This window comes from Diaphorina citri, unplaced genomic scaffold (genome assembly GCF_000475195.1).
Source record: "Diaphorina citri unplaced genomic scaffold, Diaci psyllid genome assembly version 1.1 scaffold642, whole genome shotgun sequence".
Taxonomy (NCBI): Eukaryota; Metazoa; Arthropoda; class Insecta; order Hemiptera; family Psyllidae; genus Diaphorina; species Diaphorina citri.
The window spans coordinates 19,308-42,426 of record NW_007378075.1 but is presented as its reverse complement, the minus strand read 5'-3'; the positions used below and the strand labels follow the sequence as shown (position 1 = coordinate 42,426).

Here is a 23,119-nt window from a genome sequence, read left to right as displayed (position 1 = left end):
TCAGTCTGTCAGTACAACCAGGCTAGGAGATACACAAATGTGTTCGTAGATCAGTGTAACACCAATCCATATTATTTTACTTTTGTAGTACTTTAAACAGCATCAACAATATCAGCATGAATGTCTCCAAGCTCCTGAAATTCTCCAGATGCAGTCCTTTGCAAATTTTAGGGTTATGGTTGTTCATCTCCTGTAATATTGGTCATATTATAGTCATACTTTTTTTTTTTAATCTGTTTTATTTAAAGAGGAGGTTAACAATTTAAGTCCTTTCCTAATCATACTTTTTGTAAAGTGTGTAATACAAAGTGTAAAACTTCCTACAAAGTATTAGCCAGAATTAAAATTTTAATCAAATCTATCAATGTCATTCTTCAACAATTGAGGAATTTATTGTTATTTATTTTCAGGTATTATAGTTGGTGTGAAGAAGCATCAAAAACCTCACATACCAAAGACAGATACTATGTGTTCGTAGATCAGTGTAACACCAATCCATATTATTTTACTTTTGTAGTACTTTAAACAGCATCAACAATATCAGCATGAATGTCGCAAAGCTCCTGAAATTCTCCAGATGCAGTCCTTTGCACTTCAGTCCTAGTTATTCCCACTCTAGCTTTAGACTACAGCATGCAACTGGCACTTCTTCCAATCCTCAAGAAGCCGACAAATTTCAAGGTAAGAGATGTGCATGGGTCAGAAATTGTATATTAAGGACATTATTGCCTCTCTTTTGGAAGGGTACAACTGTTCAGGTAAAACAAAGGCACATATTGTCAAAATATGTAAAAGCCTTTCTTATACACCTAAACATTAAATTTTGGGAGGGTCCCCAAATGCCAAATTTTGGAGCATCCCCCCTCTGTCAATGTATTGAACCAGGAGGCCCCCTGGCAAAACCTTGCAGGGGGGGGGGAAGCAATTACTCCACTGGGGGTATGCAAAGCATATGGATATGATGTTAGGAAAGTACTCTTTACATTGACATTAGCTAACAACAACAACATGTCATCATTAACATAAAATCTTCATATCCAATTTGGTTTCAGTGTTTGTGTACGGTGCCACAGGGGCTGGCAAAACCCACACCATGTTGGGCAATGAGAATCACAAGGGCATCATGTATTTGACTATGGTAGATCTGTATCGACACATGGACGCTTGTCAGGACACACTGAACATTGAACTTGGTATCTCTTACCTGGAGGTGAGTCTCTTTCTTCAGTCCTTTGCACTTCAGTCCTAGTTATTTCCACTCTAGCTTTAGACTACAACATGCAACTGGCACTTCTTCCAATCCTCAAGAAGCCAACAAATTTCAAGGTAAGATGTGCATGGGTCAGAAATTGTATATGTGAAGATGAATGTTTACTGAAACACTTTCTCTTTCTTTCAGTCTCACTTTCTTCTTTCTAGACTTTTCAGTCAAATCCAATGTGTATCTACCCTTCAAAAGGAAATGTTTGTCTGCCAGAATACTATACTTTTTTTCCAATAGGTTTGATAGAGGGAACCTGTAACGACGGAGGTCTTATCGTCCCGAAATCGAAGAGAGAAGGAGGACAGGATATTAGAAAGCAAGCCAATCCTAAAAAAGCCTTAATATCAGCTTAGCATAAAGCTCGCCCGATGGGATTCGAAACCGTGTCTCAGCACTTACAAGACAGATGTGCTACCCTCCAAGTTAACTGAGTGGCTTTGGCGGACTTTTTTTTATATAAATAGATTGTACCTAGGAATGGCTTTTGCATTACTTCAAGGCGGCTTTTTAATAACTTGTCTTTTATTTTCTGTTGTGTTTTAGGTGTACAATGAGAATGTACAAGACTTGCTTAATCCTGAAAAGAAAGCCCTCCATCTGCGAGAAGATGCAACTCATGGTGTGGTTGTAGCTGGTATGAATTTTTTTTATCTCTTCAAGAAAAATTGGGCATAAATTGTGCATTTGTTAGAGAGAAAATGGGCAAAACTGTTAGTGGAACAACTTGTTCTAAGCTGACAGCCTAAAAATTGGGCATAAATTGTGTATTTGTTAAAGGGAAATTGGGTAAAACTGTTGGTTTAATGGAACAACTTGTTCTAATCTGACAGTCTAAATAAAGCACTACTTTAATTAAACTATTTACTTACTCCATAGTCTTCACAGACCGCGAGGGTCCTTGACTTCACTGACTTATATTCTTATACTTGTGAAAATTGCCCTTGCAAACCTGGAGACTGTTTGCCAACACTGGAGGTCTAACAATGGGTGAATTAGAGAGCCTATCTTGTATTTTGAGAGAGAAATTTCCCATCGTGAAGTATACAATTTCTCTGGGAGGTTATAGTGTTGGATCTAATTTGATCTTCAAAGTATTTATATCTCTTCAAGAAAAATTGGGCATAAATTGTGCATTTGTTAGAGAGAAAATGGGCAAAACTGTTAGTGGAACAACTTGTTCTAAGGTGACAGCCTAAAAATTGGTCAAAGTATTTAAGTCAAATTATTAGCTTCAATTTCCCGGGCAGCCCTCTCTCGACATATTTCGGAACTAGATTTGATCGTTCTCGGAACAGGTGTACACTTTTGATGACAGCTGGATTTTCTCCTGTTCTGAGCGTTAGTGGCATGGTATACAAACGTGATTCTCTTTTCAGGTATGAAAGTAGAAGTGATTCACAATGCTGATCAATTGTTCGAGTTACTCAAGAAAGGAAATGACAATCGTACTCAACATCCCACAGATGCCAATGCTGAGTCTTCCAGATCTCATGCGGTCTTTCAGGTAAAACCTGGTCTCCCCTACGCATTTAGAAATGTATTTCTGGGTTTCTTTTACGCATGTTAAAAATATGTACGCAACTAGTGTGCAACATATATTGCTACTTTCCACAATCCAAGTAACGTATGTTAATAAGGAACCTATATGAGGTGAATGAAACAGCATTGGAGTCAGTAAAAATTCGCAAAATTGAGAAATGGTTGGAAATATCCGTTTCAAGGTCACCTGAGTCTAAAAGGTAAAGTTTTGCTCAGCTGATGTTTCGGATTTAAATATTCCATTGTGCCAAAAGCAGCGAGAAATGAAGGGGGTTGAAAAAATTGTCTTTCGATTAGTACAGGAATAGGTTTCTTTCGAAAACTTGGTATTTTTGACGGCCAAATTATTTTCTTTTCAATGAGTCCGTTGTATAGGATAAACAATCATAGGAAGATAACCCTAAGGCGATCGACTCGTTAGTTGGAAAGTGTGGGTTTGAATCCTAACCTAACATGGAATCTTGTCGAGTGCCTTAGGCCAGCCACTCCCTATCAGATAGACCTGACAGGCACACCTGATCAGGTCCGGCTGTCAGGTCTACCTGATAGTGTGTGTGCTCATCATGTACCAGGTAGACCTGATTTGGTCTACCTGATAGTGAGTGCCTGGCCGTAATTATACCACTACCACGGCATGTTTAGTACGAATAGTGAAGGCAGGTGGTCTACGTCTACCTGATAGTGAGTGCCTGGCCGTAATTATACCACTACCACGGCATGTTTAGTACGAATAGTGAAGGCAGGTTACTACTATCAATTTACAAAGACCCGTTTTAATAAAATTTCTTCATTTCAGATGGATCTAATCAAATCTCGCCTGGAGTCCGAGCACAACAATGGTTTGAACAGTATGCTATGTTCTGTATTCAATAGTCACAATACTCTGCTAACCGAGGTCTCCATCAAGCTGATGAGCTACTACTCTCTGCTCAAAATCTACGGCAAAACAGATCGCGAAATGAAGGGCAATCATATGGTACGTATAGTTTAAGAAGAATTTTTCCCTTCTTTTTTAAGAGTTTTGATAGAGGAAACTAACTTGACAGGTCTTATCGTCCCGAATGAAGGAAGACAGCGCTTTCAAGGCAGGCGCGCTACCCTCAAAGTTAACTAGGCTGGCAAGCAATCCATTCGGCGTCTAACAATCTGTCTAATTCTCTTTCTTTCAGTCTCACTTTCTTCTTTCTAGACTTTTCAGTCAAATCCAATGTGTATCTACCCTTCAAAAGGAAATGTTTGTCTGGCAGAATACTATACTTTTTTTCAATAGGTTTGATAGAGGGAACATGTAACGGAGGAGGTCTTATCGTCCCGAAATCGAAGAGAGAAGGAGGACAGGATATTAGAAAGCAAGCCAATCCTAAAAAAGCCTTAATATCGGCTTAGCATAAAGCTCGCCCGGCTTGTTAACCGAACAAAGGAAGGTCTAAGTTTTATTTCAAGGACCGACGTGCCTTGATTCAAGGAACTCAAATTTCATCGAAATCGGACTAGGCAATCGCGAGTTATAGAGGAACTTTCAAACACATACTTAAACAAATATCTAAAACAAATGCAAAACAGTCGAGTTAAAACATAGACCTCATACAGAGTTAAAGATTACGTATATCAATCTTTTATTAGACGAACTGCTCAACTAAAGTCTCCTTTTTAATTTCCCTTGGACCGCAAAGAACTTCCTCAAGGACGAAAATAATAACTCCTTCAAAGATTTTATTTAAATAAAGAACAAAAAGGTATCTCAAATCAGTCAGTTGAATCCGCGTAACATACAGCAATAATTACAGCATAATAATGAGTTAGAAAGAAATATAGCAGGTCAAACCACGTGTAACGTTGCTTAACTTAAGTGATCTATTTGCTTACATGTTTTCCTCATATTTCAGACTGAACGTAGATCCTCAGCGGAAGGAAATGAAATCCATGTACGAGCAGAAGAAACAAGTGGTGAACGAGCTGTACATTTGTCACTCTCAGAAACTGAGCATCAAGTGGCGAATACATATGAAACAGAAGATCTCATCCTATCTTAGCGCTATTGAGAAGGAACAACTAGATACGGACCTAGATGATGTTACATGTCTTAAACAGGTAAGTCTTTAGTCTTCTTCTTCTTCTTCTTCTTCTTCTTCTTCTTCTTCTTCTTCTTCTTCTTCTTCTTCTCCTTCTCTTCTTTTTCTTTGCCTTTCCTCGTATACAGACGGGGTCGGCGTTTGTCGTCAGCCTCTCAATCAGCCCTAATCAGGGTGATTGCTTTGGGCTGTCATTTGGTATTTGCTACAAATTTTACGAGTTCAGTTAGAATGTGCATGTATTGTCCGAATGTACTTCCTCGTATACAGACGGGGTCGGCGTTTGTCGTCAGCCTCTCAATCAGCCCTAATCAGGGTGATTGCTTTGGGCTGTCATTTGGTATGTGCTACAAATTTTACGAGTTCAGTTAGAATGTGCATATATTGTCCGAATGTACAATGTACATGTATGTATCTTAGCGCTATTGAGAAGGAACAACTAGATACGGACCTAGATGATGTTACATGTCTTAAACAGGTAAGTCTTTAGTCTTCTTCTTTTTCTTTGCCTTTCCCCGTGTACAGACGGGGTCGGCGTTTGTCGTCAGCCTCTCAATCAGCCCTAACTAGGGTGATTGCTTTGGGCTGTCATTTGGTATTTGCTACAAATTTTACGAGTTCAGTTAGAATGTACATGTATTGTCCGAATGTACATGTATGAATCTTACATATTCTTGAGAGAATCTAACGTCTTCCTGGCTTTCAACTTTCAACATAGCTACAAGTGTCCAAGATAAAATAAGTCTAATTAAGAAAAGTAGTTTGGCTCTTAAACATAGGTATCTGAAGGGTTTGTACATATTCTTGAGAGAATCTAACGTCTTCCTGACTTTCAACTTTCAACATAGCTACAAGTGTCCAAGATAAAATAAGTCTAATTAAGTAAAGTAGTTTGGCTCTTAAACATAGGTATCTGAAGGGTTTGTTTTTTGTATTTCAGGACGTGAAACGTATCGAAGCATCCCTATCCCAGTTTGACGGCCAAATCAAATCTCTGGACGAGAAGATGAGAACTCTCCTAGCCAAACAGTCCCAGATAAACAACAACATCAACAACTGGAAACAAAACCTCGGTACCCTGGTCTATGAGACACTCAAACCTGAAATGGACAATTATATTCTGGAGGTAATTTGTTAACCGAACAAAGGAAGGTCTAAGTTTTATTTCAAGGACCGACGTGCCTTGATTCAAGGAACTCAAATTTCATCGAAATCGGACCAGGCAATCGCGAGTTATAGAAGAACTTTCAAACGCATAAACAAATATCTAAAACAACAGTTCCCTCTGTCAAACCTGTTAAAACATAGACCTCATACAGAGTTAAAGATTACTATATCAATCTTTTATTGGACGAACTGCTCAACTAAAGTCTCCTTATTAATTTCCCTGGGACTGCAAAGAACTTCCTCGGGGACGAAAATAATAACTCCTTCAAAGACTTTATTTAAATAAAGAAAAAAGATATCACAATGCTCACATACTGACCTTCATTTTTCTCATCTGGTCTAATTTGGTGTTCCAATAGAAAAGATTCTTCTGAAACACAATACCACCCTTTATATTTGTTTGGATAAATGCTGTCACGCTGCTTCAACTTGGTCCACACAGTATTCACTGTACGGAAATGATGTTCACTTGTAGTTCTAACGTAATGAGTGTATTCTATATCATAGGTTTTGAACATTAGTTTGTATTGATCACTTATTTTATTACAAAAGTCAATAGTTTCTAATTTGTGCTTTATAGCAGCATTTTGAATTTTCAACCCATGTTCATCAGTTCCTGTAGTCAGTATTGAGCTGATTCTAGGGTTTACAAGTTTGACAAATCTGTGAGTTGCATCTGCTAGGAGAGCTGTGTACAAATGGCCAATGTGAGGAGATGCATTCACATAGAATATTGGAGTTGTAATGAAGCATGTTGATTTGAACCTCTTGAATTGTAAGAACATACTTTACCAAAATGATTATTTGGTGATGAAATTATGTGTGCCTTCCACTTTTTCAAGAGCACTTGAATAGTAATCTAAACAAACTCTGGTGTGTTTCAAACATTCAAATACTTCTTCGAGATGCAAAGGCGTAAAGCTGAAAACCTTTTTTTTCACACCAGTCACAAGAGAGGAAAATTTGAAATTTCCCTCTAAATCTAAAGTAAACTACGGTAGCCGATAATTTCGTTGGCTCGAGAGCACTTCGTTGGCATCTTCGCGCCAACTTTTGAATTTTTTAAGAAATTCGATTTTTGATTTAGACTGAAAGCTGAGAGACTGAGAGGTGTTTTCAAAATTTCCAATATTTTTTATTCTTTCTTCTAATTAGTTAATACTAAACTGTGTGGGTACCTACATTCCTTTTGAACATAGTTCTGAGAAATTTTCAGGTAACAATGTTAATCACTAAAAATGTCAAATCCCTTCTGTCAAGAACACCAAGTGCATTAAAACTCTGCTCTGATTTGTATCACACAACACCTTGTTTGCACCATATCAAATTGCTGACAAGATTGAGGGTTGTGGACAACTGTGAAATCGGAAGACAGGCAATGGCAGAAGGCAAACCTCCTAGAGTCATTGCCATTTACAATCAGACCCATATTGGAACTATTGGTGATAAGGTGCTTGTGGCAATCAAAGGTGAAAAAAAGAAAGGTGAGTAGTGGAGAGAGCCATAAACTTTCAAAATTTTGGTTTCACACAAATTTTATTTTTTAATTTTTTGGTTTCACACAAATTTTAGGGTTATGGTTGTTCATCTCCTGTAATATTGGTCATATTAGTCATACTTTTTTTTTAAATCTGTTTTATTTAAAGAGGAGGTTAACAATTTAAGTCCTTCAGCCGATTCAAGGGCTCGTCTAGTTCTATACGAGCCTGCACACTCTGGTATAGAGCTCACCTTGTAGACACGATCGATCGACAGCATATAGGTACTGAAAGTTGTCCTGAGATCAGTATTCAACAGCAAAATGGGTACCACCACCAGATCGGATCCACATGTCAAAAATTATGTACAGCTTGGCCTAAACTGGATTAAAAGAATAGAAAATTAATTTATTTGTCTTATATTTTGGATGGCTCTTTCTTCTTAATGCTGTCAAAATGAGTAATATTGAATTCCTACCATTATTTGAATTTGGAGAGAAAAGAAAAAAAATAATATTAAGCCAGTGCCAGGTACATGTTAATATCCTCAAATATTTTTATCACCAAGGAATAGTATACATGAAAGTTCCATTTATGTTAGTTGATGTGTATTATTTGCTGAACAATAAAAGCATGAATGCTCAACTTTGTACATAAAAAACTGAAATTGTAGTATCTAAATAGATAGAAATATGTATGCTTAAATCAAATTTGCTGGGCATCAAGAGATGCCCTTGATAAAAGGAGACAAGTTTCCAAGTAATTTTCGAAACTCAAAAAATCATTCTGAAAAATCTGAAAATATTCTAGTGGCTCTTTTTTATACACCCTGTATAAATCAAGATTTTTTTTAAAAAAAGGCTTCACTTTCCAGACGATCAGATTTCAAAGCTTCCAACCTCCTTGAAAAGATTCGTTTACACGTGCAGCATCAAAAGTGACGGGGTCTTTTGTGGGTGACTTCCACATAACCTCAATTTTTTTAACCCTTTGATGCTTTGTTTTGATCTTCTCCGGGAGTGTCGGAGTGACTTTTCTTGTAAAAATCTTTTTTGATAAGTAATATAAGTATAAAAAAGTAAAATTGTGATCTTATCATCTTGTCAATAATTTCTGAAGATTACAATGAATATTAATTGATTGAATCATTTCATATTAATCTTCATTAATCCTAGTCATAATCAGTCTCAGTCTGTCAGTACAACCAGGCTAGGAGATACACAAATGTGTTCGTAGATCAGTGTAACACCAATCCATATTATTTTACTTTTGTAGTACTTTAAACAGCATCAACAATATCAGCATGAATGTCGCAAAGCTCCTGAAATTCTCCAGATGCAGTCCTTTGCACTTCAGTCCTAGTTATTCCCACTCTAGCTTTAGACTACAGCATGCAACTGGCACTTCTTCCAATCCTCAAGAAGCCGACAAATTTCAAGGTAAGAGATGTGCATGGGTCAGAAATTGTATATGTGAAGATGAATGTTTACTGAAACACTCATTCAAAAATTAGTAGCTTGTGGCTGAATAGAGCATGGATGGCAAAAACCCCATCAGTAATAACCTTAGTCAGCACATGATAATGTTGAACCTCTATCAATCAAAATCTTCATCTTCAATAGTGGTCTTGAATAGAGCATGGATGGCAAAAACCCCATCAGTAATAACCTTAGTCAGCACATGATAATGTTGAACCTCTATCAATCAAAATCTTCAATAGTGGTCCATCAATGTATTTCATTTTCTCCCTGAAGACAAATAGAGATTCCTTGTTAATTACTTTGTATTTATTTTGTTACAGAGGATGAGTTCAGAGTGTTTGTCATACCAGGAAAAAATTCAGTAACAGAAAAAAGACAAGAAAGAAGGAAACTCAAGTTCAAAGCCCAACCTCCAAGGTAAATCAAGATAAAAGACTCTTGAGAACACATAAAGAAGTACCTTTTATTTTGCTGTGGCTGACATAACATAAATAGAATGTATTTTCATTCTAAAATGTAATGTTCAAATTGATTGGCACTTTCAGATATTTAAAAATGCCTGTGGATCAAGATTGGACTAGTGTATGGCCTGGTCCTCGGACATTCCACCCAGCAGTTGTACCTCTACCTCTGAGACAAGGTTATGATAAGAAGCGTGTGGCACAAGGAAAGTTTGGAAATGCAGAACTTATGAAAGTGCCCAACTTCTTACATTTGACTCCACCTGCCATTAAAAAACATTGTGATGCCATTCGGAAATTCTGTACCCCTTGGCCTCAAGGTTTGGAAACTGAGATGCAAATGGAGAAGCATTTCCCCATTACTGTCATCACATCAGACTACTGTCACTCATCTCCAACCATTAGAGATATTAAGGCTAGGATAGTCACAATAAAGGTAAGTTGGATTCCTTTCATTGCTTCAAGAGAAGATATAGATGGGAAAATCCCCATTACTGTCATCACATCAGACTACTGTCACTCATCTCCAACCATTAGAGATATTAAGGCTAGGATAGTCACAATAAAGGTAAGATCTAGATGGGAAATAGACTTTATGACCAATTTTAAAAATAATAAAACTTACTTACCTACTCATCCTAATGTTTTTCTTATTTCAGCTCAAATTGTCCACTCTGGAGCTTGATGATCATGCAAGAGACAAGTTTCTACGCTTGGTAGGAGACCGCTACAATCCTAAAACAGATGTACTCACCATTGTGACTGACAGGTGTCCTATGAAGAAACAGAATTATGATTACTGTATGTATGTGCTGACAGCTTTGTTCCATGAATCTTGGGTAAGCAAACTTTTCCATGATGTAGGTGTTTATTTTGGTAATTATTCAGAAGCCACAACAATCAAAAAGAAGCTCTTACAGCTTTGTTCCATGAGTCTTGGGTAAGCAAACTTTTCCATGGTGTAGGTGTTTATTTTGGTAATTATTCAGAAGCCACAACAATCATAAAGAAGCTCTCTTTTGTGTTTAACTTAACCCTATAATAACACTGTTCACAGCTCCTTCTTGTAGCAATTTTCCATTGATATGAGTCAGCATTTGGAAATAATCATGTACTTTGAGTTGATGTTGAGTTGACACCCTCTTTTTTTTAGGTATATTTTTATTTATGTACCTGTCATTTTATTCATTTTTATCCTCTTTTCAGACCTTTGAAGAGTGGGAAAAAGAGAAAAGCACTCTGGACATGGAATACTATGAATGGAAGGACCATCCATCCTATCAGACGTACTTGAAACTGAAAGCCTATCCATCCCAAGATACAAGCAATATTGAACAAGAGATAGGTCAAGATCCTCTCACTCAGAAGTACAGCAAGGCTGTGACAGACCTATTTAACCAAGGTAATGACCTATTGACAGACCTATTTAATATTCTTAATATCATTGGCCTCAAAGTGATCACTCTAAAGCTGATTGAGAGGCCAATGACAAGTGCCCACCCCATCTAAACCTGGGATAGGGCAAAGAAAAAGAAGAATGATATTTTAAATAGGTTTTATTTATTTAATATTTTTTCCCCTCCCAGTGCTATAGTCCTAAACTAAAATGGATGCGGCACATAAGGGATCAGGAATTACTGCCTAACTTCCCTCCCAATGAAATAAAAATAACTTTATGGGTCTGTATCATAGCATGTCTCTCTTTAACCATAGGTAGCCTTGAAGTAATGCCACACTTTGCCTGGGCAGTGTATAGCATCCCATTAAAAAAAAAAAAAAAAAAAAAGGGGGGGGTAAATGCCCCCCAAAAAAAAAAAAAAAAAAAAAAAAAAATACCTTTCTCTCATCATTTCATTTCATAAGACATAATCCTTTCCCATTGGGTGCTATATCCTATGTCAACACAAGCTTTCCTAATTTCTTGCTTGTCTTGATTTAATTTCAGGTGAAGATGTGTACACTCTAGCCAGGTATAAGGAAGCTACTCTCGAGTTACTTCTGGGACAGAAAACTTCCTAGGCTCTCCCCATGGTATTTATAGGACACTGTCAACAAATGCTTTGAGAAGAAAGTCAACACCTGATGTTTGAAGAGTAGTTCTGATGGTGTAATTGTAATGAATAAAAGAGTTCAGTCACACCCTGTATGCAGGGTTTTAGTGGTTTTAGTATCACCCTGTATGTAAATAAATAAAGAAAAAACTTGAATCATGTCTTTAATTTTAAGCCTTTAACTTGAATAGTCACAAGGAGTTGATGAGAAAAATTTCCAGAGATGTGCCTTTTTTTTATATATAGAATTCAACCCAGGACCTTCTGCATTATATATGTAAACCTATTACCACTAAACCAACCATGGTAAGAGGTATGCTGTTTTATTGTTTCATACATTTATTATTTTTAAACTTGTGGCAAGTTCTGGGCTAGAATAAATAATGTAAAGTCGGAAAAGTTAGCTCACCCATCAGATTTCTTCATTTTTTAAATACTGAGGAAACATTGTGCGATAATCCTACCAACGATAATCGATAACAAATAGGATGTGAACGCGGCTTGTTGAAGGACGCGCAGTAGTCTACTGCGCAAGTACGCTTGTTTATTATTTTGATGGGTGACTTCTATTTAGAAAAACAACGATCTCGAGCAACCAACCGTCATTTTTTTATTTGAGGAAAATTTTTTAGCTAAAAAAGACTTTTTTATCGTTCGATTTAAATGTAATTACTGCGCAAGTACGCTTGTTTATTATTTTGATGGGTGACTTCTATTTTGAAAAACAACGATCTCGAGCAACCAACCGTCATTTTTTTATTTGAGGATTTTGAGGAAAATTTTTTAGCCAAAAAAGACTTTTTTATCGTTCGATTTAAATGTAATAATTGTTTTACTTGATTTTCCCATGTTTAATTTCTTTCCCAAGTATCCATTGCGTTTATTAAGATAGATTTCAGTTTTATTAGATGTTTCGTTAGTTTGTAAGTGTGCACTAATTCTAGAGGGTAAGTATGAGGTCCTATCAGGCAGCCTGGAGCCTTCAGCTTTCTGAAGACCAACGTAAAGTTCCAATTCACTAACCAAGAGTGAATAAGAAGAGTACTGAGGGAGACATAGGCTACTTAAATTTTTCACATTTCATTCTGATTCAAAATGGCAGTGCTTCAAAGTTATGCCCCTTACACTGTGCTGATCCTGTACAAAGGACGGGTCAACCACTAGTATGTTAATGTAAGCCCAGCCCTTGGCATGAATAACAGATGAAGTTTTCATCAAGAAATACCCGGATTGTTACTAGTAGTTTATTGCACTGTAAAACTCACACAGAAAATTGACCTTAGAATCACACAGAAACTTGTATCCTTCTATCCCTTTGGTTGATATTGTGATTATTGTCCCACACAGAATGCAACCCAAGCACAAGTTTGGTGGACTTATATTAAGGTTGCTTGTAAATCTTGTAATAGGCATCCTGTTGGAAATCCTCAACAATGTTTAGTTAGGTACCTAATATCTTACCTCTGTCAAATTTAATGGTTAGTCAGCAGTCAGTCTCTCAACCAGCCAACCTAAAATTGCAAGTATCTATCAAATGTGGGACCTAATGCCAATCAAAGTTAGTATGCAGTACTTACCCTGGATTTACAATCTCTTGGTACAGTATTTCTCAATCTCTGATAATTCTTGGAGAGTGCTTTGTCATTATCTCTAAGCATCATCCGATATGTGGGACCTAATGCCAATCAAAGTTAGTATGCAGTACTTACCCTGGATTTACAATCTCTTGGTACAGTATTTCTCAATCTCTGAGAATTCTTGGAGAGTGCTTTGTCATTATCTCTAAGCATCATCCGATCTCAAGATTGGAAACCACAGCCTCTAACATGAGGTTGGAAACAAAATTGACTGATGGTTTTCTGTCAACATAATTATCCATTTGTTTCATGCCATGGGGCCTACCCTCACTATTGCACTTACCTATACTTAGCATGATAGGAGTGAAGGTACCTAAGTAGCCATCTTGGAATATGAATTCCACCAATTCCTGATTTATAGTGTTTCTTATTAATTTGTTGTTTGCAGATTAACTTTCAACAATGGTGTTGGGGAAAAGAGACATTGAGCGGGCTTTCTCGCCAAGAGTCAGCAAAGTCAGGCCAAGATCCACATCCTCTTCAAGAACCCCCGGAGAACAGTCCCACATGAAAGTTTACATTCGAGTGAGACCTCAGAGTCAGAAAGAAGAAGATGGCTGCCATAGGTAAACTTTTTTTTTTCAGAAGGCATGTTGATGGAGATGGTAATAAGTAGTGTAATGACAACACTGGAACTTGGCATTATACATACCGGAGAACAGTCCCACATGAAAGTTTACATTCGAGTGAGACCTCAGAGTCAGAAAGAAGAAGATGGCTGCCATAGGTAAACTTTTTTTTCCAGAAGGCAAGATGCCCTAAACTAGACAAATCCAGATATGACTTTATTAGTTCAAAAGGCATGTTGATGGAGATGGTAATAAGTAGGTAGTGTAATGACAACACTGGAACTTGGCATTATACATACCGTTCTACACTGAAGTTCAAGTGATCCATATCAACCATATGGTATAGATAAGTGTGTGCTTAGTTCCTTATTCTGCTTACTATAATAGTAATTTGCATGGTATCAAAGTCTCATGTTGTATTAGTAAACATCCATCTTTTGCTTTTCCATTTCAGGGAATATACATACCGTTTTACACTGAAGTTCAAGTGATCCATATCAACCATATGGTATAGATAAGTGTGTGCTTAGTTCCTTATTCTGCTTAAGATAAGTAATAGTAAGTTGCATGGTATCAAAGTCTCATGTTGTATTAGTAAACATCCATCTTTTGCTTTTCCATTTCAGGGAGATTGTCAAGATTTTAAATAGGGACACAATCATTTTTGACCCCAAACAAGATGACTCAGAATTCTTCTTCCATGGAGTCAAGCAATCATTGCGTGACATCAACAAGAAGAAAAGCAAAGAGATGGAGTTTCTTTTTGATCGTGTGTATGGACCTTCAGAGAGTAACCAAGATGTGTATGATGGAAGCACTAAGGACATTATTGCCTCTCTTTTGGAAGGGTACAACTGTTCAGGTAAAACAAAGGCACATATTGTCAAAATATGTAAAAGCCTTTCTTATACACCTAAACATTAAATTTTGGGAGGGTCCCCAAATGCCAAATTTTGGAGCATCCCCCCTCTGTCAATGTATTGAACCAGGAGGCCCCCTATCAAAACCTTGTGGGGGGGGAATTACTCCACTGGGGGTATGCAAAGTATATGAATATGATGTTAGGAAAGTACTCTTTACATTGACATTAGCTAACAACAACAACATGTCATCATTAACATAAAATCTTCATATCCAATTTGGTTTCAGTGTTTGTGTACGGTGCCACAGGGGCTGGCAAAACCCACACCATGTTGGGCAATGAGAATCACAAGGGCATCATGTATTTGACTATGGGGATTCGAAACCGTGTCTCAGCACTTACAAGACAGATGTGCTACCCTCCAAGTTAACTGAGTGGCTTTGGCGGACTTTTTTTTATATAAATAGATTGTACCTAGGAATGGCTTTTGCATTACTTCAAGGCGGATTTTTAATAACTTGTCTTTTATTTTCTGTTATGTTTTAGGTGTACAATGAGAATGTACAAGACTTGCTTAATCCTGAGAAGAAAGCCCTCCATCTGCGAGAAGATGCAACTCATGGTGTGGTTGTAGCTGGTATGAATTTTTTATGTACAAGACTTGCTTAATCCTGAGAAGAAAGCCCTCCATCTGCGAGAAGATGCAACTCATGGTGTGGTGGTAGCTGGTATGAATTTTTTTATATCTCTTCAAGAAAAATTGGGCATAAATTGTGCATTTGTTAGAGAGAAATTGGGCAAAACTGTTAGTGGAACAACTTGTTCTAAGCTGACAGCCTAAAAATTGGGCATAAATTGTGTATTTGTCAAAGGGAAATTGGGTAAAACTGTTGGTTTAATGGAACAACTTGTTCTAATCTGACAGTCTAAATACTCTAAATAAAGCACTACTTATACTTAAACTATTTAGGTACTTACTCCATAGTCTTAACAGACCGCGAGGGTCTTTGACTTCACTGACTTATATTCTTATACTTGTGAAAATTGCCCTTTCAAACCTGGAGACTGTTTGCCAACACTGGAGGTCCAACAATGGGTGAATTAGAGAGCCTATCTTGTATTTTGAGAGAGAAATTTCCCATGGTGAAGTATACAATTTCTCTGGGAGGTTATAGTGTTGGATCTAATTTGATCTTCAAAGTATTTAGTAGGTAATTAGCTGAGTAACTTAGGAACTGTATAGTGGCATGGTACTATATTTCCGATTTATAAATCGAAGGAGAGAAAAATCTGGTATGGATATCTCTAATCAGTTAGCTAGATCTGAAAACCGCCAAAATAACGCCAATCGTTGCACCGATCGTCATATTTGAGGGCTTCATACCAATTTTCAAATCTCTAGTTCATACCGTCCTTGAAATATTTCGTTTACAGACACACCGACGGACCAATTTTCATGTAAAATTCTTGTCCTCAAGTATACCAGAGGACAGAAAAGTTCTAAATAAGTTCAGTAAGTAAATAATAAATAAGTTTGACTCCAATCATCATCCAATAAAACATGTTTCAGTTGGGGTCGAGTGGATTGGAACACATCACGTGGCTTCAGGCACACTCCCTTTGTCAAGGGTCTAATTATTACCGATTTATTTATCTTTTGTTTATTCTGCCATCACCATTCGGCTACAGCTGAATTTATTTTATTTCTTCACTGCACTTTATTCTGTCCCAACAATATTGTTTCACTGCACTTCAGGTCTACGTGAAAATGCAAGACAAGGCCACCAAACAAATGAAGATGGTTAAGCTAAGCATGATAGATCTGGCAGGATCAGAAAGAGCAGCGGCCAACTCTTCCAATCAGATGAGATTCAAGGAAGGATCCAACATCAACAAGTCTCTCCTGGCGTTAGGTAAGTTTCTTCAATTAAATTGATCCCCATTCAAGGAAGGATCCAACATCAACAAGTCTCTCCTGGCGTTAGGTAAGTTTCTTCAATTAAATTGATCCCAAGGGTAAGGAAAACCTCGACCCTTGACAAAGGGAGTGTGCCTGAAGGCACGTGATGTGTTCCAATCCAGTCGACCCCAACTGAAACATGTTTTATTGGATGATGATTGGAGTCAAACTTATTTATTATTTACTTACTGAACTTATTTAGAACTTTTCTGTCCTCTGGTATACTTGAGGACAAGAATTTTACATGAAAATTCGTCCGTGGGTGTGTCTGTAAACGAAATATTTCAAGGACGGTATGAACTAAATTTATTATTTACTTACTGAACTTATTTAGAACTTTTCTGTCCTCTGGTATACTTGAGGACAAGAATTTTACATGAAAATTGGTCCGTCGGTGTGTCTGTAAACTGTAAACGAAATGTTTCAAAGACGGTATCTCCTGGCAATATTCCTTTTATTGCAATTAAATTGATCCCAAGGGTAAGGAAAACCTACACCCTTGACAAAGGGAGTGTGCCTGAAGGCACGTGATGTGTTCCAATCCAGTCGACCCCAAGTGAAACATGTTTTATTGGATCATGATTGGAGTCAAACTTATTTATTATTTACTGAACTTATTTAGAACTTTTCTGTCCTCTGGTATACTTGAGGACAAGAATTTTACATGAAAATTGGTCCGTGGGTGTGTCAGTAAACGAAATATTTCAAGGACGGTATGAACTAGAGATTTGAAAATTGGTATGAAGCCCTCAAATATGACAATCGGTGGCCAAGATCGGTGCAACGATTGGCGTTATTTTGGCGGTTTTCAGATCTAGCTAATGATTAGAGATATTTATACCAGATTTTTCTCTCCTTCGATTTATAAATCGGAAATATTAATAGCTTTTCCCCTTCTGTCACAGGCAACTGTATTAACAGTCTGGCTGACGGGTGCCGCCATGTCCCCTATCGAGATTCCAAGCTGACCCGAATCCTGAAGGACTCTCTCGGAGGTAACTGTAAGACGGTGATGATTGCTAATGAACTAGAGATTTGAAAATTGGTATGAAGCCCTCAAATATGACAATCGGTGGCCAAGATCGGTGCAACGATTGGCGTTATTTTGGCGGGTTTTCAGATCTAGCTAATGATTAGAGATATCTATACCAGATTTTTCTCTCCTTCGATTTATAAATCGGAAATATTAATAGCTTTTCCCCTTCTGCCACAGGCAACTGTATCAACAGTCTGGCTGACGGGTGCCGCCATGTCCCCTATCGAGATTCCAAGCTGACCCGAATCCTGAAGGACTCTCTAGGAGGTAACTGTAAGACGGTGATGATTGCTAACATAGCTCCTACGGCTCTCAGCTATGAAGACTCCTACAATACGCTCAAGTATGCAACCCGCGCTAAGAAGATCAAAGCCAAGGTAAGCCGGACTTTTAAATCCGGTGCTCACTTTAAACTAGAATATCTGACTGGAGGTATGTCCAAACATTGTCGGTCGTCGAAGTAAATCTGTGTGGACGTGTCAGTCGTTGTCGGCGCTAAGAAGATCAAAGCCAAGGTAAGCGGGACTTTTAAAACCGGTGCTCACTTTAAACTAGAATATCTGACTGCAGGTGTGTCCAAGCATTGTCGACCGGCCGTCGGTCGACGAGGTAAATCTGTGTGGACGTGTCAGTCGTTGTCGATTACATTTGGAGAACCGGTGCTCACTTTAAACTAGAATATCTGACTGCAGGTGTGTCCAAACGTCGGTCGACGAGGTACCTAAATCTGTGTGGACGTGTCAGTCGTCGTCGATTACCTACATTTGGACACATCTTGAGAAAATGAAATTTGCTTAAAGTTGAAGGGAAATGCGAGAAAACTTGAGATGAAAATGTAGAAAAACCTTGAAACTCTATTTCGTGTTAATATAGGGCGAGCGGCTCTTCGAACACTTCACCCTTCTATCTAATGCCTCCCCCATCCACCCTTCTTCATCCCTTCTTTCTCAAGTCTTCTTCAACCTTCCTAGGTACTTTTTTATCATTACTTATTAAGGCCGGGGGGAATGAAATTTGCTTAAAGTTGAAGGGAAATGCGAGAAAACTTGAGATGAAAATGTAGAAAAACCTTGAAACTCTATTTCGTGTTAATACAGGGCGAGCGGCTCTTCGAACACTTCACCCTTCTATCCAATGCCTCCCCCATCCACCCACCTTGTTTAGACTGCTGGGGTAAAGGGACTTTTTAGTCTCATTCGAGCAGGATAAACAAGGTATATTCTATTCTATTCTATTCTTTCTCAAGTCTTCTTCAACCTTCCTAGGTACTTTTTTATCATTACTTATTAAGGCCGGGGGCGTTTTCATCAAGAAATACCCAGATTGTTACTAGTAGTTTATTGCACTGTAAAACTCACACAGAAAATTGACCTTAGAATCACACAGAAGTATCCTTCTATCCCTTTGGTTGATATTGTGATTATTGTCCCACACAGAATGCAACCCAAGCACAAGTTTGGTGGACTTATATTAAGGTTGCTTGTAAATCTTGTAATAGGCATCCTCTTGGAAATCCTCAACAATGTTTAGTTACCTACACAATCAGATTGTTTAAACCCAGATTAAAACTCAAACGGAGTTTAAACTCACTTTGTGGCCCTGGGGATGAAACCTGTAGATAGATACTTAAACCAAGTATTGGTTCTGATTTCAGCTCACAAAGAATATTGTGACGGTCGAGATGCACAATGCAGAATATAAGAAGTTCTTTGAGAATGTTCAAACCGAGAACAGTTCTGTGGGACCTAATGCCAATCAAAGTTAGTATGCAGTACTTACCCTGGATTTACAATCTCTTGGTACAGTATTTCTCAATCTCTGAGAAATCTTGGAGAGTGCTTTGTCATTATCTCTAAGCATCATCCGATCTCAAGATCGGTTTAAACTCACTTTGTGGCCCTGGGGATGAAACCTGTAGATAGATAAACCAAGTATTGGTTCTGATTTCAGCTCACAAAGAATATTTTGACGGTCGAGATGCACAATGCAGAATATAAGAAGTTCTTTGAGAATGTTCAAACCGAGAACAGTTGTCTGAAGCAAGAGAACGAGAAGTTGCTGCAGGAGATAGCGTCTCTGAAGGAGGCCATTAATCTACAGGACTTCAAGAACAACAGGTGTGTGTCTCAAAATAGATTGGACTTTACCTTGATAAGTTAGGTCTGAATAGTCTCCTATGTTCTTTGTTTTCTCAAGACGTTTGAAGGAGGAAACTGCCAAAACGGAGGTCTTATCGTTTCGAAATCTGGAGAAACTCTTTGGAGGTTGGTTAAGAAAATATTTGGTCAAATATCAGTAGGGTAGATTTTTTTTTTCAATTCCCTTTCCCTCTGTCAAACCTCTTGAAAAAAACATGAACATAGTTTTAAAGGCGAATGACTTTAGGTTCATCTTCATTAAAGCTGAAGCCAATCACGCAATATTTATTTCAAACCACGTGTAACGTTGCTTAACTTAAGTGATCTATTTGCTTACATGTTTTCCTCATATTTCAGACTGAACGTAGATCCTCAGCGGAAGGAAATGAAATCCATGTACGAGCAGAAGAAACAAGTGGTGAACGAGCTGTACATTTGTCACTCTCAGAAACTGAGCATCAAGTGGCGAATACATATGAAACAGAAGATCTCATCCTATCTTAGCGCTATTGAGAAGGAACAACTAGATACGGACCTAGATGATGTTACATGTCTTAAACAGGTAAGTCTTTAGTCTTCTTCTTCTTTTTCTTTGCCTTTCCTCGTGTACAGACGAGGTCGGCGTTTGTCGTCAGCCTCTCAATCAGTCCTAACTAGGGTGATTGCTTTGGGCTGTCAAATTGTGGCAAATACCAAACGTATTTGCCACAAATTTTACGAGTTCAGTTAGACTCAGGTAAGTCTTTATCTAAGGTAGAAAATAACTTTACCATTGCCTGTTCAACCCTTGCTCGAAGAAGATTATACCTCGGTGCTGTAATGGTCAAGCTGCTCGCCTAGTAAACAGGAGGGCGTGGGTTCAATCCCAGCTGAGGTATGAAATTTTGTCGTCAATACAATTGAAGAGTTTGAGTAGGTAGGTACTATGAAAAGTTGTAGGAACATGGCCCTTGGAAACAATTTAATTTGAAGAAACCATATATTATTTCTGAAACTGACAAAAATTTGTATGCAATTAAACAACAAGTTGAGAAAAAGTCCACGTTATTTTTGAGTTCTTGACTTAGGAAAAACTGGGTAAAACGTAGTTTGGCTTTTATTGTCCGAAGTGACAAGTAATAATATTTATTCGAGGAAAACCCCTGCTGTCATCTCTGATCCTACATTAGTAAATAGGTAAGTCCGAATGACCCAAAATGGAATAATTATTTTGAAGGGGTTTAACATCACTGTGTAACTGATTAGGTTTATAGTGACGGGGATTTTTACCAGCTATTCGACTCCAAATATTGACCTCACTCAGCCCAAGTGGGCCGTGATCCGTGAATAGCTAGCAGCACGCGATTGCCTAAATGGTCACTTATCCGGGTATCAACCACGCGAAACGTTGCTTGACTTCAGTGATCCACTAAGGAAGAAAGGGTATCTACTATCCCTAACCAGCCTAGCAAGCTGGCAGTTCCTCAAAGGGTTCTCTCTGCTTTTAAAGACCAAGTACAAGTCCTCACGATGGTTGACTGCGGTTCAGGACGAGCCAGCCAATTTAACATGGCTAGAGCTAGAGATCATCACCTCGGTGTATAGCAGATACAAAAAGACATCTTTTCTTTATTCTGCTATCGCCATTCGGCGAAAGTTAAAGCCGCTACAACAACAACATCTAGCGTTATTCTCGTCTAGCTAGAGGTGGTTTCCACTTAAACGACCGCGGTGGTTTCCATGAACAATTTGAAGATGCCATCACAATATTGCTTTGTCCGTGTTTCTAGGACGCGTCAAATATTGAGAGATCTAAATTCTTGTAGCACTAATGATCGCTCTGAGGATTATGAAGGGAAGGAACTTGATTCCCCTATATCTATGCCTAAATGGTCACTTATCCGGGTATCAACCACGCGAAACGTTGCTTGACTTCAGTGATCCACTAAGGAAGAAAGGGTATCTACTATCTAGCGTTATTCTCGTCTAGCTAGAAGTGCTTTCCACTTAAACGACCGCGGTGGTTTCCATGAACAATTTGAAGATGCCATTGCTTTGCCCGTGTTTCTAGGACGCGTCAAATATTGAGAGATCTAAATTCTTGTAGCACTAATGACCGCTCTGAGGATTATGAAGGGAAGGAACTTGATTCCCCTATATCTATACCCCAACCCCGCGCTTACGAGTCGGCCAATTTGTAAGAAAATGAGTGTTTTGTGCTTCTAAAATTGTGCTGTTTTGTATTTATACCTAGTTCTACTATTTTGCGTACTGACAGTCTTTAGATTGTTATTTGTTTTGTGCTGTGATTAGTTTGTTTTTTATATGCGTGCTTGTCAGTTTCTTTTTATTAATATCTAGAACTTTAGTTAATTTGTACTTTTATTCATTTTGTTTTTTCTCTCTATTGACCATTCTTTTACATCTTTGCTTGTCTGTGGACGGAAAAGTTTGGTCAAAATTTTCCGCCCTAGCCGAGATTTGAACCCAGCACCTCCGTGTTGAAATCGGTATGAGTGGTCTAAACCTAAACGAAACGAGAAATCTAAAGTTTAGATTCTAAACCAGTCAGCCATAAACCACTTGATTAGTCTTGAAAGAATAAGAGGTGTCTGCAATCAACTAAAGATCCAATTATTAAATAACCTGTTTATTCTTGATATATCTAATTCTTTCTCCTTCTTTTCAGGTTAAAATCAATCAACGATCGATTATACTAAGAAGTCGAATATACGTTTATACAGCTCAGGTGGTGAATGTCCACAGGCACAGGGATAATTCCATGAATTCAATTCAAGATCTCCTCGCAATGACATCTCCATGACAGAAACCTGAAATATTTATCTCGTCAGTTTTCTTTTAAGCTGACATTTTCTACATCTCCATGACAGAAACCTGAAATATTTATCTCGTCAGTTTTCTTTTAAGCTGACATTTTCTACATCTCCATGACAGAAACCTGAAATATTTATCTCGTCAGTTTTCTTTTAAGCTGACATTTTCTACATCTCCATGACAGAAACCTGAAATATTTATCTCGTCAGTTTTCTTTTAAGCTGACATTTTCTACATCTCCATGACAGAAACCTGAAATATTTATCTCGTCAATTTTCTTTTAAGATGACATTTTTTTTTATTATTATTCAGAGTGTCCATTTTTTTAAAGGTATAATTTTATAAAGCCTGGAGACAATGTCACTTAGGCTTAGTTGTAGGGGCAAACAGCTCGAAAGGATGGGTTACTCTTATACGAAGGGGCACTGCGGAATTGGCATATGACTCATATAAGTCTCAAGTAGCTTTCTATTTTTTTTTTTTCTTTAAACAATCTATTCCAAGTCTAACAATTCGATATATTATTCCAGCTGCTCGCGCTCCACTGGTAACTAGTTCCAATATGAACAAAAATAGACCCGTGGTGAAAA

General features: G+C 37.9%; 2 protein-coding genes and 1 long non-coding RNA gene across 3 annotated transcripts; all 3 read left to right on the top strand.

Moving 5' to 3' along the window:
- The first annotated feature begins 688 nt into the window (after positions 1-688).
- LOC103510784 (kinesin-like protein KIF18B) lies at positions 689-20,289 on the top strand. Its single transcript, XM_008475475.1, has 8 exons — positions 689-758; positions 1,053-1,210; positions 1,808-1,898; positions 2,641-2,768; positions 16,338-16,494; positions 17,755-17,954; positions 19,528-19,694; positions 20,073-20,289. Exons 1-8 carry the CDS (start codon positions 689-691, stop codon positions 20,287-20,289), a joined length of 1,188 nt encoding a protein of 395 aa, XP_008473697.1.
- On the top strand, positions 8,541-11,681 carry LOC103510776 (28S ribosomal protein S35, mitochondrial). The gene is made up of 6 exons (XM_008475464.3): positions 8,541-8,959; positions 9,322-9,418; positions 9,547-9,898; positions 10,122-10,301; positions 10,669-10,864; positions 11,408-11,681. Exons 1-6 carry the CDS (start codon positions 8,824-8,826, stop codon positions 11,479-11,481), a joined length of 1,035 nt encoding a protein of 344 aa, XP_008473686.1. The 5' UTR covers positions 8,541-8,823; the 3' UTR covers positions 11,482-11,681.
- Positions 20,290-20,821: 532 nt separating the features above from the next.
- LOC113468086 lies at positions 20,822-22,593 on the top strand. The gene is made up of 2 exons (XR_003391949.1): positions 20,822-20,891; positions 22,384-22,593. It is a non-coding gene; the product is annotated as an uncharacterized LOC113468086 (long non-coding RNA).
- The last annotated feature ends 526 nt before the right edge of the window (positions 22,594-23,119 follow it).